Here is a 21,371-nt window from a genome sequence, read left to right on the forward strand (position 1 = left end):
TGCGTAAGTGTGACAGTCTCCCCTGTTTATCTGACTTTGGCAATAAAAAAATAAGCAGCCTTGCACAGAACAGTGAAAATGCCAAGGACGAGGGTAGTCTGCAGTTTTACTGTAGAACATGTATCTTTTTTTTTTTTTTTTTTTTTTTTTGAGACAGAGTTTCACTTTTGTCACCCAGGATGGAGTGCAATGGTGCAGTCTCGGCTCACTGCAACCTCCTCCTCCCAGGTTCAAGCGATTCTCCTGCCTCAGCCTCCTGAGTAGCTGGGATTACAGGTGCCAACTACCACACCCGGCTAATTTTTTTGTTTTCGTTTTTGTATTTTTTGAGATGGAGTCTCGCTGTGTCCCCCAGGCTGGAGTGCAGTGGCACGATCTCTGCTCACTGCAAGCTCTGCCTCCCGGGTTCACGCCATTCTCCTGCCTCAGCCTCCCAAGTAACTGGGACTACAGGCACCAGCCACCACACCCGGCTAATTTTTTGTATTTTTAATAGAGACCGGTTTTCACTGTAGCCAGGATGGTCTCGATCTCCTGACCTCGTGATCTGCCCGCCTCGGCCTCCCAAAGTGCTGGGATTATAGGCGTGAGCCACCACGCTCTGCCAATTTTTTTGTATTTGTGGTAGAGATGGGGTTTCACCATATTGGCTGGGCTGGTATTGAACTCCTGACCTCAGGTGATCCACCTGCCTTGGCTTCCCAAAGTGCTGGGATTACAGGCATGAGCCATCATGCGCGGCCATATATACATTTTTTTAAAGGCCTGTCTCCTTTGGCCATATCAAGATTAAGCTCAGGTCATTAAAAACAGACAAATTTTTGAAACCATTTCTTCTGCAGTATCTTTGATGCTGTCATCATCTACCTCTGGCCAGTTTTCCTGAATAGCATCAATTACATCATCTGTAAAGTCTCCCTGAATGAATGATAATTTCTTCCTTTTCTGTTACTGAGGCACCACAGATTTTTTGAGCAAAAATTCTCTGTGCTTTTTTAAGATCAATTTCAAAAGTTAGAGGCCACACATTCATGTTACATGTTTCTTCTCTGCTTTGGGAATTTTGGCTGTGTAACCTTTTCTGGTATGGCCTTCTTTTCTTTGTTTTATTTGACACCTTTCATCTCTCTTTTGTATTTTCTTCTCCTCTTCTGCCCCTACTGTTCCTTGACCCTCATTAATTCCAGCTTCTTGTTTGGGTGCATTTTCTTTTTTGTTTTGTTTTTTGAGACATAGTCTCACTCTTGCCCAGACTGGAGTGCGGTGGTGGGATCTCGGCTCACTGCAACCTCCACCTCCCAGGTTCAAGCAATTCTCCTGCCTCAGCCTCCTGAGTATCTGGGACTACAGGCATGTGCCACCATGGTTGGCTAATTTTTGTATCATTAGTAGAGACGGGGTTTCACCATGTTGACCAGGCTGGACCAGATCCTGATCTCAAGTGATCTGTCCCCCTCGGCCTCCCAAAGTGCTGGGATTACAGGCGGGAGCCATCAAGCCCAGCCCTTTTTGGGTGAATTTTCTACAGTAAGTTTTGCAAATTCATTTGGAAAATTCTTCTCTAACCATTGTCTACATTTAGCATCATTAGGCATATACTTACGGTGGCCTATTGGTAATGAACAGACTCCACAATAAAGGACTCACAGCGGGTAATCAGCCTTAACTCGGCACTGTTCCTTAGGTCTCTTTGCACTTGGCCCCATTGGATTCAGAAATGTCTGCAGCCATTTCACAAACCCAGGTGGTTCCCTCCGCTATTGCCAGTTGAAGCGGCACATGGAACTATCATCTGTGTTTTCCACTCAGAATTTTATGTTCTCCATAGACCCAGAGTGGAAGTCTGAGCCCTCTTCAATAAGACATCTGTTGTTTTCCTCCTAAGACACAGGATCACTTCCGTCATTGTCATCCTTATTGCTGTTCTTTGGACACATGTGAGGTTGTTAATGAACCTTTTGGACTGAAGTGCTCAGAAGTGAACACAGGGCTCTGGGCATGCTCCACATAGTGACAGTGGAGCAGGCTCATCGCCTTCCTTGCTGTAGACACTCTACCTCTTTTTATGGACCCTGATGACTCATGAACCTACAATATGCTACTTGGCCCACCCCCCATCTTTTTCACATGTGCTGGTGTTTAGCTGTGGAGCAGCACTATGATATAATGAAGACTGTTTTGGAGTCAAACAAACCTGGGTTCAAACCTCAGCTCTGCCACTCTCTAGTTTACAATTCAGTGTCTCTGTGCCTCAATTTCCTAAGGGTAAAAAGGGAGGGGAATCCTTCCTTATACCACCTGACCTTGTCCTTGAGTAATTTGTATTTTGTATCTAAGTGTAGGATCTTGCATTGTCTACATTGAATTTAATCTCATTAGTGTGTCTCATAATTCCTAATTGTCAAGATTTTTTGGTGACATCTTGATTCTGTCACCTGTCCTGTTAGCTAACCCACTGAGCAGCTTTATTTTACCTTCAGATGTGCTCGTCTTGCCATCTGTGTGCTTATTCAAATTATTAATTAAAATGAGTGTGACCCTTGGGTGATCACTGGGGACCTCCCTTACAGCTCACTTGTATGTATCAATTAGTAGATGGTGCAGCAGAGGGGACAATCTTTCAGCTTTTTACAAATCTATCTTCCTTAGCATGGGGAGGACTCTCTTATACACTGTTGGAGGATATGTAAATTAGTACAATCTTTTGGGAAGGCAATTAGCAATAATTAAAAATGTGTATACCACTTGGGAAGACCTTCTATTGCTAGGATGTATATTGTAGCATTATTTAAAATAGGAAAAAAACTGGAAACAACATCAGTTTCTTTCAGTAGAGGAATTATTATGTAAACTATGGTCCATTTACACAATGAAATGGTTAGTAGCTATTAGAATGAAGTAGACACATATGTACTACCACAAAAAAAAAAGTGTTTAAGATACAGTGTTAGACATAAAGGCAAGTTCCAGAATGACTTGTTTAATATCATGTCATTTTTCTTAAAAACAAAAAATGGTAAATACGCTTGTCAAGATGCAAGAAAATTTCTAAAAAGACACATAAGAATATAATAGTAATCGTTTCTGGAGAATGGAAATGGGAGCTCAGGATGGAAACTGGAGGACCTTAACTTTCCACTCGATGCCCTCATATACTGTTTACATATTTTACAAGTCTGTATTCATTCAACTGAAGTGTTGAATTTTTTAAAAGAAGAATCTATGTAGTTGTTAAAAAGAACAAAATAGATCTATATGTACTGACACAGAAATATTCTGAAGATATTTTCTTTAGCGGAGAAAAATTTTTCAGTGTAATAGCTACACTACTGTCCCATTTATGAAAACAAATTATGCATATGTGTATATAGGCTTATGTATGTGTATATATTTTTGTATGTATATATGTATGTGAATGTGTGATATGTGTGTATGTATGTATAAAGTAAACACATCTTTGTAAATGCATAAAAAGATTCTGGATTATTCAGACCAATCTGGTAGCACGGTTGTTAGAGGGAAAAGAAGCAGGTTGGGTCATGGAGGATGGGGGAAAGAAAAAGATTTTAATTTTTGTGTGGTTTCACATTTTTATAATCAGCTTATATTCATGCTTACATTTGTAATTTTTAAAAAAGTTTTAGTTTGTTTTTTAAAAGAATCCATCTTCCCTACTGCTATGTTATCTCAGCAGTTTAACCTAGGAACTGAAGTAAAATCAGCGTAACTTCTTTCATTCATGTATTGAACTCACTCTGAAATAGACTCTATGAAAAATCAAAGGAATTATTTTAAAACTGTGGATATCATTTGTATTCTGAGTGTCTGTATTTTGTGGATTCCCTGCTTAAAGTCAAGTATTTGAGAACATTCAAATAAAATCAGGGTGTCATATATGGATTTTGATTACATTCTCCTCAAAATATCCTGACCAGATTCAGTCTTCCTCCGTCACATCCCACAAGTATAAGCAGGAGGTAGGGGAAGATAATGAAGGCAATGAGAAGCTTTGGTGGGCTTTGGATCTGATTTGCAGAAATCATTCAGGACTTTTGGGTCTCTGTGGGCATATACAGGCATGAATTCAGCACGGAGCAACGTGAGTTCATTTCCCTCCATTGTAGCCTTTCACAAATGTTTACCTAAAGGTCATAAAATAAGCATGAGTGTTTGCAGTGTTAAACTTCAGTTATCTGGAAAATGTACTCATCAGCTTATTTTCTCCTAACTTTCTAGTTGATGTCAAATAAATAATGTGTTCCTGTTTTATTGTCAACTTAAACTGCTTGGAGAAACAGAGCTTCTGTATCTCCAAGATCTTTTGTAAAATAGATGACACTTAAATTAGGATTTATTGTAGGTTAAAACCGCAATTAGGTACTACTTCACCCACTCCAGAAATGCAAGGACTAAAAAGCTAAAAGTTTGGTCACAGAATGTAGAACAACTAGAGCTCTCATATATCTTGCTAATGGGAGTTTCAATTAGCGTGTGTATATTCTCTTTGGGAAATTTTTTTGGCAGTATCTACTGAAACTGAACACACGCATCGTCTGTGTCCCTGGATGTATACCCAACAGAAATGAGTGCTTGTATCCACCAAAAGACAGACACAGTAATGATCATAGTGGCTTTATTCTTTTTTTTTTTTTCTTTTTTTTTTTGAGACAGAGTCTTGCTCTGTCACCCAGGCTGGGGTACAGTGGTGTGATCTTGGCTCACTGCAACCTCTGTCTCCCGGGTTCCAGCGATTCTCGTGCTTCAGCCTCCCAAGTAGCTGGGACTACAGGCATGCGCCACCATACCGGCTAATTTTTTGTATTTTTTTGTATAGACAGGGTTTAGCTCTGTTGGCCAGACTGGTCTCAAACTCCTGACCTCAGGAGATCCACCCACCTCGGCCTCCCAAAATGCTGGGATTACAGTTGTGAGCCACTGAGCCCGTCCAGTGGCTTTATTATTAATAGCCAAAAACCAGAAACAATTCAAATGTCCATCAGTGGAAGAATTAATGCATAAATTGTGGTATTCATCCGGTGGACTACTACATGGCTGTGAGAAAGAGCGAACCACTGCCACACCAGTGACACAGGTGAATGTCGCAGACCAAATGACAAAGGATAAAAAGCCTGACTCAAATACACATCATATGATTTCATTTCCGTAACGCTCAAGAGCAGGTAATCCACCATGATAGAAGTTTGGACAGTGGTTCTCTTTTGGCATGTGCTTGAGTAATGACTGGGGAAATGAACAAGGGAGCCTTCTGGAATACTGAAAATATTTTCTGTATTGATCTAGGTAATGGTTATGAGGGTGTATAAATGTAAAAAAAAATCTTCGGCTGTACACTTCTTTGTGCACTTTACTGTCCACTAGTTCTACACATCATCAGAACCTGGAGCTTGTGTTCAGAGTTCTTCTTCAGGGTCCCAGGAAAAGCAGGATTTTTTTGTTGTTTTTTTGTTGCCTAGTCTCCATTGCTTTTGTCAGTTCCTGCATGCATTTTTGTCTTTACACCACATCAAATGTGGTTTTAGCAAGGGATGGGAAGTGTCTTGCTCTGCGAGACTCACAACATTTTTGGAGTTGGGTTATTTCCCCTGTGTTTTGGTTAAGTATTCAGTGAAGAGGAAAGTAAAATAGGTAACTTTTATTTTAATATATTTTAATTTTTAATTTAATTTTTTTTTTTTTTTTAGAAACGGGATCTTGTTCTGTTGCCCAGGCTGGAGTGCAGTATCACTATCATAGTTCACTGCAGCCTCAGCCTTCTGGGTTCAAGTGATCCTCCCACCTCAGCCTTCTGAGTAGCTGGGACTACAGGCACACACCACCATACCTGGCTACTTTTTATTTTTTTATTTTTTAGTAAAGACAGGATCTAACTGTGTTACCCAGGCTAGTCGTGAGCTCCTGGCCTCAAGTGATCCTCCGAACTCGGCCTCTCAAAATGCTGGGATTATAGGCGTGAGCCACTATGCCCAGCCCAGTGAATTTTCATCATTAAAGAAAACTCCTCACATTGACAGTTGGTACTCAGCATGCCACTGCCTCTGGAGTCCCATCTCTCCCTCTGAGATGCTGAGCGGCGCCTTGCGCCTCCCTGTGGTGTTCCATTCGGTACTTGGCAGTGTTCTGATCTCTGGGAGGCAGACAGATGCAAGTGCTTTGGAAGTCTAGAGTTTGTAGGTCATTTTCCATGCCTTTGAATCCCTTTGGAAATCTGGTAAAACCTGTAGACCCCTTTTCAGAAGACATGAAATTAAATACATAGAATTACGAAGGAAAACAGTTTATTGAAATAATTATCGACAGGATTTTTGAAACCTAATTTATGATACAGTAATAAATATGATTTTAAAATACATTAAGTAGGCTGGATGTGGTGGCTCATGCCTGTAATCCCAGCACTTTGGGAGGCTGAGGTGTACGGATGACTTGAGGTCAGGAATTCGAGACTGAAACCCCGTCTCTACTAAAAATACAAAAATTAGTCAGGTGTGGCCAGGCGCAGTGACTCACACCTGTAATCCCAGCACTTTGGGAGGCCAAGGTGGGTGGATCACGAGGTTAGGAGATCGAGATCATCCTGGCTAACACGGTGAAACCCCATCTCTACTAAAAATACAAAAAATTAGCCGGGCGTGGTGGTGGGCACCTGTAGTCCCAGCTACTTGGGAGGCTGAGGCAGGAGAATGACGTGAACCCAGGAGGCAGAGCTTGCAGTGAGCCGAGATCAGCCTGGGTCACAGAGCGAAACTCTGTCTCAAAAAAAAAAAAAAAATTAGCTGGTGTGGTGACACACATCTGTAATCCTGTCTACTCGGGAGGCTGAGGTAGTAGAATTGCTTGAACCTCGGAAGCAGAGGTTTCAGTGAGCCGAGATCACACCACTGCACTCCAGCCTAGGCAACAAAGCAAGACTCCGTCTCAGTAAAAAATAAATACATTAATTAAAATACATTAAATAATAAATCTAGCAGCAGGCCTCATAAATACTGTAATTTTGAAGAGTGAAGAGTGTAAACAGTATTTTGAGATATCTGCAATCACTATAATGAATTTTGAAAATGTCTTTGATTTTTTTTTTCGTCAGCATGGTTACCAGGACTGTCCATTCTATAGTTTTTTTGCATGTATTCATAACTGAATGAAACACTAAATTTTAGTTCGAAGTTAGGGAAAATAAAGTTATATTTGTTTTGCCCCATCCAAGTTTATACCCCCCTTTCTGTGCTGGATTCTTTTAGAACTGGCGTAGAGCATTGTTTCTCAAAGTTCAGTTTTCATCAGAACCACTTGTAAAACAGATACTGGTGCCCCATTCATAGAGATCTTAAGGAAGAAGTTTACAATGGGCCCAAGAGTGCACATTTTAACAAATTTGAGAAGCACAGAACTAAGATCTGTTGCTGCTACCTAAAAGAAACTTCTCTGTGCCGTCCACGCATCTCTTGGAGGCCCCAGAGGTTTAAATGTCCTGATGACAGCTTAAGAGTTTACTCTCTAGGCGAGAGAGAAAGACGTTCATGACAGTGTTGCTTTTAGTAGAACAAAGAAAAATAACTGATAGGCAACTGATCAAGCACAATAATGTGCAATTATGTGGTAAATACATGGAGTTGTTATGATATAAATACGTATTTATTAATAATCATAGTGGGAAAATGTGATACCAAATAGGATGCATAGTATGATCTTTATATATGCAAATGAAAATTGTGAAACAATACATGAAAATGTTAATTTGAAAATACAGGTGATTTTTGTTTAATCTTTATTTTCTAATAAGGCTAACAAGTTTTTAATGTATCAAGGAAATAAAAGTTTTTTTAAAATCCAAAAAATAAAAAAATTTAAAAAAAAAGAGTTTACTCTCTAGGCTCTGCTCTAGCTTTCTAGGATCCGAGGCCATGGGACCATGATACCAACTACTGTGGAGTCTGGCTGAGGCCAGCTTCCTTGGCTGGACTCCCCCTGTGTCTGGTCAGCTGATGCCTGAGGCGGGCTGGTGGGTCATGCCATCGCTGCATGCCCTGCAGTGGCATAGTGGAAAGGCCTGAAGACTGCCAGTAGTTCATGGTTATAAAGTAAATAACCGTTGATACTGAATCATGCAAAAATCCTACAAGGAACAAAGTCCAATGATACGCTTTCACCAAAAGGTCAAAACTAAGAGGTGATATCTTGAATAGGTGATCAAAATTAACATCAACACTGAGGAACAGATGGGTATTTTGAAATATCATAAGCTGAGGACAAACCTCACTTACATGGTATTCCAGCCAAGTCTGCCTACCCTGAATCTAACTGGGGAAACATCAGACAAACCCAGAATGAGGGGGGGAGATGCTGCATTCTTCAAAAATGTCGATGTCAGACACAAAGAAGGGAACTATAGACACTGGGGCCTACGGGGGTGGAAGGTAAGGACTGAAAAATTACATATTGGGTGTTATGCTGATTACCTGGGTGACAAAATTATCTGTTGACCAAACCACTGCAACACACAATTTGCCCATGTACCAAGCCTGCACATGCACCCCCTCCAACCTAAAATACAAATTGGAAAGAAAAAAAACTAGTGACAGCCAAAAAAAATGTCAATGTCATAAAGACAAAGAGTCTGTGGAAATGTTGCAGATGAAGGGAGTCTAAAGAAACAATGAAATGATCCTGTACTGAAGAGAGAAAATGCTTAAAATGACATTGTTGACTCAATTGACAACATTGGAATACAGATGGTATCAATGTTAAACTTAGAAAAGTTGACAAAGCTCTACTGTGATTATGTAAGAACATAGCCCTACTCTTGCGAAATACACATTGAAGTATTTAGGGATGAAGGCTATTATTTTACATCTGAATCTTAAATGGTTCGGAAAAAATATTGTATATGTGTGTATGTTTGTATGTGGGGGGTGGTGTGAACAAATGAGCCAGTGGGGTAAAACATTAACTGTAGACAAATCTGGTAAGTAAAAGGCAAACATGCTTTTTTACACTGCTCTTATTCTTTCAGCTTTTATATAAATTTAAAATTATTTCCAAATAAAAATGTATATGTCGGGCAGATCACGAGGTCAGGAGATCAAGACCATCCTGGTTAACCCGGTGAAACCCGGTCTCTACTAAAAAATACAAAAAACTAGCCGGGCGAGGTGGCGGGCGCCTGTAGTCCCAGCTACTTGGGAGGCTGAGGCAGGAGAATGGCGTAAAAACCCGGGAGGCGGAGCTTGCAGTGAGCTGAGATACGGCCACTGCACTCCAGCCCGGGCCACAGAGCGAGACTCCGCCTCAAAAAAAAAAAAAAAAAAAATGTATATGTATGTAGCAATAGCTAGTTTTTTTAAATTCCAGAAAATATGATAAAAGCAAAATAATACTAAAATTTTCACCTACGTTTTTACTCCTTAATAGGCTTAAAAGGCAGGACATAAAAAAGGACACAGAAGAAGACGTAATGGTTAAGATAAAAAAAGAAAAAAGAAGAAACCTCTGGAATTGGAACCGGTTTCGGTTCCAGCTCCACTACTTATTATTTCTGTAACGTTGGGCAACATGTTTAAACTCTCTCAGTCTCAATTTCCTCATCTGAAAGTAGGGGGATAAAATAGAATCTATCTCATAAGGTTGATGGGTGGTTCTGGAGATAATGAATTTAAAATACTTAGCCTAATACTTGGCATTTAGCACTCTCTCAATGCATGTCAGTATTTCCAGAGCAATGACAAGGACAGAAAGCTTCCCATTTCATTTTGTAAGGTAACATAACCCTGAAAGCATGACAGAAACACAAATAGAAAGGAAGCCTATAGATCTATCACACAAACAAATATGATACATAAATCATTTGTTAATGTAAAGCAGTCTATTAAAAGAATAATATACCATGACCTAGTAGGGTGCATTCCAGAAATTAAGAACTTTTCAATGCCAGAAGAGCTATTACTATATTCGTGATTCATTCGTTACATTATATACTATGATTCCCCCCATTTAACCTGTTCTCTCAATAGTTGCCCCCGAAAAAAGCTTTTGGTAAATTTAATTTTCGTTCCTGAGAAAAGCCTCTTTGTAAACTTCTAATTGAAGGAAACATCTTCAGCATGATAAAGAAACTGACCACAGACATCTAGTAAATCGCTAGAGGCATGTCAAAGTCAGAGAGCATGTTTCAGTAGTCTGTCTTACATATGTGGCACAATGGAGATGTCAACAAAGCTGCAATAGAGTGACATCAGTCATGCAGGAAAACTGACATCTAACACAGTCTCAGCCAATACGATGCAAGTTTCAGACATTTATTGTAAACAGTAATTTAATGCCTTATAAGGATTGAGAATGATAGAGTGTTCAATAAGTAGAACTGAGTTAATTGACAAATGATTTGGGGAAAATTGGTCCTTACCTCAGAGCATACATCAAAATAAATGATAAGGAATGAACTATAAAAATGAAACATCTAAAAGAATATAGAGGTAAACAGTTTCATTAATGCTGGGATGGAGGACTTTTTGATACTAATTAGGCAAAAGCCATAAAGGGAAAAAAAATGAAAAATTTGCTTATGCAAACATTTTAAAACATCTATGTGGCCAAAAATAGCATAGAACAAGTTTAAAAGCAAAAATTCGATCAGAAGAAATTATTTGCAATCTGTTTCAAAGATTTCACAAAAGAATATAATAATCAGAAAACTGGCAAAGGACATAAACAGGTAACCCACAAAATAATTATAAATGACCAATAAAAATATGAAGAAAAGCTACAATCTAAATGGCATACAGGCCAGGTGTGGTAGCTCACGCCTGTAATCCCAGCACTTTGAGAGGTCAAGGATCACTTGAGGCCAGGAGGTAGAGACCAGCCTGGCCAACATGGTGAAACTCCATCTCTACTAAAAATAGGAAAATTAGCCGGGCAAGGTGGCATTCGCCTGTGATCCCTGCTACTCAGGAGGCTGAGACAGGCAAATCACTTGAACCCAGGAGGCGGAGGTTGCAGTGAGCCAAAATGGCACGACTGCACTCCAGCCTGGGCAACAGAGTGAGACTCCGTCTCAAAAAAAAAAAAAAAAAAAAAGTATACAAAGAAACACAAATAAAAACAACGTTGAGATTACATTTTGCCATTAAATTGTAAAGAGGCAATGTTGACAGTATAGGGAAGATGGCACCCTCAGCCATTGCTGGTGGAACTATAATTTTGTGTCAGTCCTTCTAGATGTCAGATTGGCATTGTGTTGCAGACCCCCAGCAATGTACATACCGTTTGACAAAGCAATTTAACTTCTAAGAATTATCCTAAAGAAATAATTGAACAAGTAAGTATGCAAACGTGGAATTAGAAGATGATGAATGTTATTTACAATAACAAAAAAATTGGAAGCAGCCTAATTGTCCAGTATTATTAGTCATATCTATATAAATAAGGGTATAGAGCCAATAACATAGGATTATATTTATTGACATGTAAAAAAGTTATTGTCAAAGCAAGCCACAAAATATATTCAATATAATTTCATGTTATTAAGAAAAATACATATGTATATGCGTGGGGAACAAAAAAAAACAAAAAAAATACCAAAACATGGATGGATTCTAGATGAATTGTACCTATTACAGGGGTAACAAAAAGAAGGGGGTTCTTCTAGGGGGCACCAACTCCCAAATATTGTGGAACTTTCAGCCCAGAAAGGAGAGGTACTTGGTACCCGTTTTAGGAACAGCTGAACTCACTGGTTCACTGGTTATTTTTCCTACACCCCAAAGGCCTCCTGGATGCTTCCACGATGTGAATTTAGACAGGGTGTCTTTTCGAATGAGAACATGCAGCCACAGCCCTTCGGCGTATGCTTTTAACAATGATTTTTCTGGTTCTTTGGCCTCTGGTTCATTGCCAGCTTCATGTTTTCTTTCTGAATAAGCCTCTTAATGTCACAACTTTGTTCCGTTACAGAATGCAACTGCTCTGCCTGGTACTTGGCGAAGAACAGACGTGCACTTAGAGAACCCGGAATACCACACCAGATGGTATTTCAAATATTTTTTGGGACAAGGTAATTATGCTATTGTGGTGGTAGGGAAGAAAGGGTATTCAAAATGGAAGTTAGTGTTAGTATAATTTCTGGTATCCTATATGAGTGAAACTAGCCATTTTAGAAACACTAACATCAGGGCATTTCACTTCAAGGTCAGTAGTAAGCTTTGTAGATTAAAAGATCCAATTCAGAGTCTCAGCCCTATTCAGAGTCTCAGCCCTAAGAGTTTTTGCTCATAGTTTCCTTTTTTTATGGACAGGCATTTTTATTCCTGGAGAGCTAAAGGAGATTAGATCATCTGAAAAAGTGATTTGAGAGAGAAGACGAATTTTCCAGGGTGGAAAAACAACTTTAGACTTAACAAGGCAATTGCCCCTGTCTGTATTGGGTTTTGAATACTTAGTTCAAGGCAATGAGGGAGATAACTGGTTCCCTGAGCTCCAGGGCCTGTATAGCACTAGAGAGACATTAGACTGTAGACTCTGGCATCATTCATACATTCAACCATGACAAGTATTTATCACCTACTCCATGCCAGGCAATGTGCAGAGCAATGGGGATACAGTGGCAAAGACACTCATGATATGGGTTTGGATCCTGATCCTGCCATTATTAATCAAAGGACCTTACACTGGCTACTCTCCATTTCTCTGAGACGCGGTTTTCCTTTCTGTAAAGTGGAGATATTACGAGTGCACATCTAATAGGTCTGAATGGAAGTTTCAGTGAGATGCAGGAATAACACTAAGCCCAGTGCCTGACACATACTAACAGCTCAGTCATTAATAGCTATGTACATTTAAAGTGAAGGGCTCAAGTGAAAATATACTGAAAGGTGGAAAACAGGAGTGTGGCTAATTACAAAAGATTTGGGGAATGGAAGAATAATCACTATTTTGGGATTCAAAATGAGTTAGAGAAATTTTTTCTCAGGCTAATGTATTCATTTGTAGATATGATGCTTGAATGACAAAATGAGAGTGAGCAGACCTAAATGATGCCTTTAAAGAAATCTGACTCTGTATTATTGTAAGAAGTTCCTTTTTTTGGCCAGGCAAAATTTATTGGTGTGTGGGGGATATAGAAGCATTTATTTTAAAAAAAGGAAATCAGCAGGAAAGCCATCATCTTCCCAAATGCTTGTAAGTAGTGCTCAGAGCAGTGAGGACTTTAGAGAAAAATGGTGCCATGAGTTTGGATGCCTTCAGGTGCAGTAACAGAAAACCTGACTCAAACTGGCACAAATAGTAAAGGATATAACAAAAAACCCAGAGGCAGGGCAAGCCCTGGGGTTGGGGGATTCAGAGGCCCAGTAATGTCAAGGACCCAGGCCTTTTCCCTTTTTCTGCTTCTGCATCCTTAGTGTGGCAACTTGGCACTTGGGCTGGCCAGGTTCAGGGTCACAAGATGGTTTCAGCAATTCCAGGCATCACTTCTAGACTCCACCAGTCCAGAGGAAGAAGAAGGCAGTATTTAGAAGTGAGGAAGCCTCTCTAAAAGCCCCATGGCAGATTTCTCCTCCCGTCTCATTGGCCAGAATTTGATTACATGTTCATTCCTGAACCAGTCACAAGCAAGGGGAAGAAGAATGCATGATCCCCCGAGAGAGATCAGGTCCATCCCAAGATGGCTTTGGGATTACTGTTCCCTGAGCATGTGGGAAGGGCTGGACACCACCTGCAGTGTCCTCTACCATCTGTGACTGGCAGGATCAGTTGCATTCTCACTGCTCTAAACCTTTCTTTTCCAGTCCATCAGAACTACATTGGAAATGATGCAGAGAAGAGCCCTTTCTTCTTGTCTGTGACCCTTTCTGACCAAAATAATCAACGTGTTCCTCAATACCGTGCAATTCTTTGGAGAAAAACAGTAAGTATATGGCTCGTACTTGATGCAAAATTTATGCATCAGTTTTAGGAGATAACCCCTGTGATGGGGAACTGTGTGCCAGTTTCTTCCAGGGCATGCCTCATAGTCTTCTTGTGATTCACCTCTGAGAAGTTGACAGTGCCTTTGCCCAAAGCACCTTATTTTCTGCACCAGGAGACTGTTTCCTGGCCTTTAAAAAAAAAAAAAAAAAAACTTATTTATTTTATGCTTGCCAATTACAGCATTCTAGTCTCTTCTGGTTTAAATATTTTCTTTGAGATGACTCTGTCTCTTTTGGGCAAAGAATCAAGCCTTTCCAATTTTTTGCCACCTCCTGCTCCTCTTGCGGTTGGTATTTGTGCACATGGGAGGGGGCTTATGAGACCTAATGGTCGCAGAGGAGAACCGTGGATCCACATGGGCGCTCTGAGTTCTGTCTGATTTCCATTGTGGAGTGACTAATCCAACCTCTGAACTCCTGACCACGGAAATATAATTGATTCCTCTGGCTCTTTTGGGTCATTGGAAAGCATCTGCCCCTGAAACCCATGGTGCCAACTATTTGCCTCTTGTTGTAAAGTCACTCCTTGTCCTGATCCCAGGTCTCCGCTAGTCTCTGAATCTCTCAGAAGCTCTCCATCCCCTCCTGGGGCACATCCTCTATGAACCATAGGTCAGATGTGAGGAGGCAGGACCGTTGCCATAGGCCTGCGTGTGTCATACTTCTGGTCATTAACACTTGCAGCCACTGAGTTGCTACCCTTCACCAAGTTCAAACCAGGTGCTGCCTGGACTTAAGATTCCTGTGCAAGGCCATGCCCGGGAAGGGGCCTCTGATTCAAATGCTCTCAAGTGCCTCCAGGTCTTCCCTTGACAGATTTACAGCATCCCACAATGCCTTCAAAGCCTGTCCTTGGCATGGGGGCATCAAGGACCCTGGCATCTACCTCTTGGCTGGCCTTCCTTCCTTCCATCCTTCTCTCCTTCCTTCCCCCGGTCCTTCCTCCCTCCCACCCCTCCTTCGCCCTCCCTCTCCCTCCCTCCCTTCACGGCAGGAGAGGGTGGGTTTCCCTCTTCTTCCACCTTCCTGGAGTGGACTTTCTCAATGTCTATCTTCTTCTTCCAGGAAGTAGCAATCACATCCTCACCGAGATGACTGCCATGTATGAGGGGAGACAGAATGAGACAAATACAGGGGGAACATTTGCTTATTTTAATTTCCAAAGATACTGTCTGTATGACATTATAAGTTGTGATAAGCACTCTGAAGACAGAGAATGACAGAGCGTGCTGCAGGAGCGCTGCTTAGATGAGACAGTTTAGGGAAAGCCTCCTGAGGCGGCGCCCAGCAAACAGAAGCCTGAAGGATGGAAGGAAGCCAGTCATTTGGCGAGTAGAAGGGGAATCAGGGAGTGTTCCAGGTAGACGTAGCAACAAATGCGAGACAAACAAGGGTTACTCGTACCTGGTATTAGAGAAGTCAAGGAGGTGGAATTTAAACCCCAGGACTGCTGTGAAGGCAGCATAGGGGTAGGGCATGATGAAAAGTGCCAGTGCCTTCACCCAACACCTCTTCCCTTGGCCTTCAGTTATGTGTCAAAGACAGCAAGAGGGTTCCCAGTCGTTGATGGAAGTGCTGAAGGGAGGGAGGAACTGAGAAATCAAAAGTGAGCATTGGCACAAGGGGTCAGTTATTAAGCCCCTCTTGGCCTAAAACTAGTGCTAGAGGCTATGGGAAGTCCACAGAAGTATGTGACTCAGCCCTCGCACTCCCAGCTGCCAGCACATATCTTCTAGGTTATAAAGCAGTTATAAAACTAGCTAGGCCCGGCACAGTGGCTCATGCCTGTAATCCCAACATTTTGGGAGGTCAAGGTGGGAGGAGCACTTGAGCGCAGAAGTTCAAGACCACCCTGGGCAACATAGCAAAACCCTGTCTCTACAAAAAATAAAATAAAAACTTAGCCATGCCTGGGGGCTTACACCTGTAGTCCCAGCTCCTTGGGAAGGTAAGGCAGGAGGGTGGCTTGAGTCCAGGAGTTCAAGGCTGCAGTGAGCTATGATTGCACCACTGCACTCCAGCCTGGGCAATAGAGCAAGACCCTGTTGCTACAAAATCAGAGAGAGAGGAAGAGAAAAGAAAAGGAAGGAAGGAAAGAGAGAGAAGAAGGGAAGAAGGGAAGGAAAGAAGGAAGGAAGGAAGGAAAGAAAGGAAGAGGGAGAGGGAGAGGGAGGGAGGAAGGAGAAAACAACTAGCTAAACATATAACTCTATGCAGTCTTGCATATCTCTACTGTGTTTCTTCTACATATACAGAAATGGCTCACACAAATAAAATATGAAAAATGATTTGTATTTATTGTAAAAATTCCATCCAAACAATATAGCAAGTGAAAAGAATTCAACTGCTCAGAGATAATCACTGCAACAGGCTTCTAGACATCCGTCCATGTAGACACACACCTGCACACACACACCTGTTACAGGGTAATCTTCGACGTACACTTCTGCATCCTGACTGTGCTCACTGAGTGTTGCCTGATATGTACATGCACTTGACTCTATCTGAGCATTTGGTATTTCCACTGAACACAGAACCATTTTTCTTGAACATTGACTCTGGAAGCTACAAAAGGGAGGAGATAGGAAGAGTTCTACCAGTTTGTGGTGTAGAAAAACACAAACCCACAATCCCAGGAGCCTTGGGTTTCACACCCACATAGGCAGCTCACGAAGGTGTCACTGTCACCCAGTGCAGCACTAGAGCCCTCTGCTGTGCCACACATTTCCCCTGAGCTGCCCTTGGCTTCTCTTTAAAGCCAAGGCTTCTCTTTAAAGCCTTTGGGCTGGGCATGGTGGCTCATGCCTATAACTCCAGCACTTTGGGAAGTCAAAGCAGAAGGATTACATGGGACCAGGAGTTTGAGACCAGCCTGGGCAACATAGTGAGACCCTGCCTACTACAAAAAAAAAATAAAAATAAAACTGCCTTTGATGTGTTGGGTAAGAAAAGGTAGACAAGGTAGGATCTGAGCTAGAGGGGCAGATTCAAGACAATCTCCTAGACAGGGGATGCAGTGTAGGCTGGGGCCAGTTAAAAAGCAAAGCCCCAGAAGAACTCGGGTTTCAATGGGAAGGATCTGTACAATCAGAAAACATGCATTTCTATCTTAATATTCCTCTATAATATTGGAAAGAAATTTAATCTCTGTAACACAAACTACAAAAAGAAAAGCCCAGCCCAGTTTCCATGGCTAATGGAGAACCCATAAGAAGGGCTCTCTCTAGTGCAGCTTCTCGTCCTCCGCTCCAAAGACATCCTCCTCCCTGGCCTGGAGAGGGCTGAGAGTAGCAGGCCTCCAAGGGTGTAGGCATAAAAGTTTTGTTTATGCAAAGAGACCGTGGGCTTGGAAAGTTCAAAGAACTTCTCTCCCTTGCTATTGTTCAGAGCTTGGACAGATGAATTGGCAGGTATATCCCAATAGCACAAGAAAAATCACATTTCTTTGCCTGTTCCCTAAAAGAAACATTCTTACCCTCCTCTAGCCGTTTGTGATGACAATTTTATTACTAGTCAAAATCAGGAAGAAAGTTTTAAATGTACAGTATATGGTAATTCCGTTTGCTAACTGTGTAGTGTGAAGCCTTTGTGGATTCTAAATCTATGTCACCTCTTCTTAGACGATTAGGAAGAGAATAGCACTCATCTGTTCCGGGTGGTGTGGATGTGAGACTGAATCAGTTAGGCAATTCTTCTTTCCCTTTTTAGTCAAAATATATTCATTGAGTATTCCTATGAATGAGTCATAGTTGGTACTCATTTAGGAGAAAAGAGACTTTAAATAAGAAAACACAGATAAATATAAAAGCATGCATTATGAAAACCTCTCTGAAAGATTCAGGAGATTTCTAGTTCCAAAAGTTTTTGACTGGGAGACATTATTTTTGGGTCCCATTGAACATGTGGAGACTGTTGTCTTATGGTCTTTGAGGCTTATTTGATGCTTGGCTTACAGACCGAATTCCCAGCCAGGCACAGTGGCTCATGCCTGTAATCGCGGCACTTTGGGAGGCTGAGACAGGCAGATCACCTGAGGTCAGGAGTTTGAGACCAGCCTGGCCAACATGGCAAAACCCCATCTCTACTAAAAATTAGCCGGGTGTGGTGGCACATGCCTGTAATCCCAGCTACTTGGGAGGCTGAGGCAGGAGAATCACTTGAACCCAGGAGGCGGAGGTTGCAGTGAACAGAGAGCGCACCACTGCATTCCAGCCTAAGTGACAGAGCCAGACTCTGTCTCCAGAAAAAAAAAAAAACAACCAGAAAAACAAATTCCCTTCTCATCTGGTTCAGATGGCTCAGGTGCTCTCCATAATACCTAAGACACTGAAGACCTGTATGTTGAAGGCCATGCTGAAATCCATACATGTTGGGGTGGAGACAGCCTGGAAGTCGCTATCAAACCTGAGCAAGATTGTTTTCAGTCATAGAAAGTGTTTATTCATATACATGCCCCTTGAGGAGAAAGGAGAAAGACTGGGCATGGGTTTCTTTTGAATGGCCAGAGGGGCTCTTTTGGAGAAGGAAGTTGTAGAACTTGTCACTGATTTGATGTTTGGACTTTTCCAGGGTACCCAGAAAATATGCCTTCCCTACAGTCCCACAAAAACTCTTTCTGTGAAGTCCATCTTAAGGTGAGTTCTAATGGGTAGAAAGCCTATGCGTGGATTTGGAGCCCTTTATACACTGTTTTTTCCTGTAATCATTCTGATGTTAACTTTCCATTGTCTTGAGCCTTGACTGTGTGTGAGACGTTTTGCTAAGCACTTGGCATGGCATGCATCACCTCATGTCATCATCACAGCAACCCTGTAGGGCAGGTGCTATGACTGTGCCCATTTTATAGATGAGGAAATAGAGGTTCAGAGAGAGAACGCCAAGATCACAAAGCAAGTGTGTAGTGGAACCAAGGCCTGAGTCCAGGTCCAACTGATTTTGAGCGTTGCTCTTAGACATCTCTCCATACTACATTAGTTGCCAGCTTCTTTTTTCTTGCACGCACTCAGATACTTTAGTTTTATAAAGATAATCAAGTAATATTTTTCCTTCCATTTTTTCCACCTTGAAATAGAAACCCAGATGTCAGCAAAGAATGTACTTATTCTTCGCCAGACAGAACGTTAAATGGATGGAACATCTGGCTGCTGCCTGCTCAGCTGCCTCTTGTGCCCCCACCCTCCCACCTCCCTCTCATCTCTCTCTTATCTTAGGTGGCAGCCTCCCCTAGGGATTGCCACCACTTGGATCCAGCCTGTGGCTTTGTTACCAGCTAAGATGTTACATCATAGTAATGGTAGCTTCTGTTTGTCAGGCACTGTGCTGAATGCTTTATGAATGTTCTCTGAGTCAATCTTTAAACTAGCTCCACACAGTAGATCTATTATTATCTCCACTCCACTTATCAGGAATTGGAGCCTCAGAGAGGTGAAGGGATCTGACGAAGAGCTCAGAGCTGGTAAATCAAGAGCTGGAGTCCTGTGACTCCAGAGCTTGGGCTGTTTAACCACTAATGCCCTATTGTGTGAAGGACAAAGCTTACCTCATAGCCCTGGTGATTTCCTCTCTATTCATCTGCAGCTACCTGGTGGTAGATGTGTTTCCAGTGTTCCCAGGTGACACGTAATAGCTACAACTCATCCTTACCAAAATGGCTCTTACAGCGACAAACTTGACTGTATCTGTTGGGGATTGCATCTGGCTGATTAAAAGGCACCAAGGCCAGGCTCAGTGGCGCACACCTGTAATCCCAGCACTTTGGGAGGCCGAGGCAGGGGGATCATGAGGTCAGGAGTTCGAGACCAGCCTGACCAACATAATGAAACCTGTCTCTACTAAAATACAAAAATTAGCCAGGTGGGGTGGTACACACCTGTAGTCTCAGCTACTCGGGAGGCTGAAGTGAGAGAATTGCTTGAACCCAGGAGGTGGAGGTTGCAGTGAGCCGAGACCACTCCATTGCACTCCCACCTGGGTGACAGAGTGAGACTCCATCTCAAAAAGAAAAAAAAAAAAAAAGGAACCAAGATTAAGAAGTGAAAAACGTTATATCCCACTTTCAAGCTTAATTTGGTCTCTAGATTGCAGACCTCTTCCTGTCTGCTCTGTGCCTTCTGATTTTTCTTCTGAGCAGTTCTAAAGCCTGAGTTAAGCCTCTCCACCAAGAGGCTAACATTTTTCCTGAGCACAGAAATATCCTGCTGCTTTCAAGAAACTATAAATCTTAATTTGCTTGGAGAGTAATACCTTAAATTGTACCGGTTTAAGATTTCTGTGAATTCTTTTTTCTAAAAAGAAGTTTACTCTAGCTCCTTTCTTCTCTGTTTAAAAACTAGGCCTTTCGTTTTGTTACAATTTCATTTAGTTGTATGAGCAAGGCTTAGCTTTTCAGTACACCCTCATAGCCAGAGCAAGGTACAGCAAGATTTTAAAGATATGACAAACTACACATTCTATAGTTGCTGCCAGCAGAAGAAAAGATTTTATCTTCTTTTGTTACAAGAATGAGAACTCGAAAACTTAAAAGGAAATTAAAGTATAAATACTATGGAGTCACATAAGCCTGGATTCAAGTCCTGGCTCTGCTCTTTACCAGATTTTTATCCTGTTATTTAACTTCTGAGTTTCAATTTCCTCATCTTTAAAATGGGGCTAAAATATTACTTGCCTCATAAGAACTAAATGAGACAATTCATGAAAAGCATTTATCACAGTGTCTGGTGTGTTGTAAGTACTCTAGAAGTTCGTTATTATTTTTAATTTTCACTTATAAATATTGGAATATTAGCTGAAAGGAACTCTAGAGATCATCTATTTCAATCTCCTTGTTTTACCTCTATAGGAACTTAGGTTCAAGGGAATTTACGTTGCTTGTCCAAAGTAAAACATTGTAAAAAGTCTTGTTAAGGATGGTCTTTTGCCCTATGTGGCATAGAAATTTCAGTTAAAGCTTAATTACATTCATCACTTTTAGTAAATAAAAATAAGAATCTGGAAGAGCAGCCAAGGTTACCTGAAACAGATGTTCCTGATTTCTCTCTCCTTCTCTTATGAGTGTCACCAGGAGCCAGTTATATAAGTCAAGTACATGTGGTGTTGGTTACCTTCATCTGTTTGTTCATTGATCACTCATTTGTTGATTTGTATCTTCTGAGTGAGTGTCAGGCCCTTTAGGGAAAACAGCTGTGATTTTTCTAGAGGCTACTTTTTAGCTTCTCTGAAGAACCAAGTCTTGCTCTATATTATTTAAGTTTCCAGCATGCTGCAGCTCATCCTGTCCATTCTATTTCAGTGCCATGAATCTGGACAAATTTGAGAAAGGCCCCAGGGAAATTTTTCATCCTGAAATACAAAAGGTAACAGAAAATTTTATACTTCATAATGATACAAAATTGATTA

General features: G+C 41.4%; 1 protein-coding gene and 1 pseudogene across 10 annotated transcripts in view; one reads left to right on the forward strand and one right to left on the reverse strand.

The window, feature by feature from the left end:
* Positions 1-21,371, forward strand: part of LOC105463942 (GTPase activating Rap/RanGAP domain like 3) — a 172,125-nt gene that overhangs the window by 76,185 nt on the left and 74,569 nt on the right. For all 10 annotated transcript variants that reach the window (XM_011711410.2, XM_011711413.3, XM_011711408.2 and 7 more), the window contains 4 exons: positions 11,965-12,064; positions 13,797-13,915; positions 18,546-18,610; positions 21,265-21,328. In XM_011711410.2, the coding sequence (XP_011709712.1) occupies positions 11,965-12,064; positions 13,797-13,915; positions 18,546-18,610; positions 21,265-21,328 (348 nt within the window). The remainder of the gene's footprint in view (positions 1-11,964; positions 12,065-13,796; positions 13,916-18,545; positions 18,611-21,264; positions 21,329-21,371) is intronic.
* On the reverse strand, positions 843-1,731 carry LOC112423502 (density-regulated protein-like; annotated as a pseudogene).

The sequence above is a fragment of the Macaca nemestrina genome, chromosome 14 (genome assembly GCF_043159975.1).
Source record: "Macaca nemestrina isolate mMacNem1 chromosome 14, mMacNem.hap1, whole genome shotgun sequence".
NCBI classification, from domain to species: domain Eukaryota; kingdom Metazoa; phylum Chordata; class Mammalia; order Primates; family Cercopithecidae; genus Macaca; species Macaca nemestrina.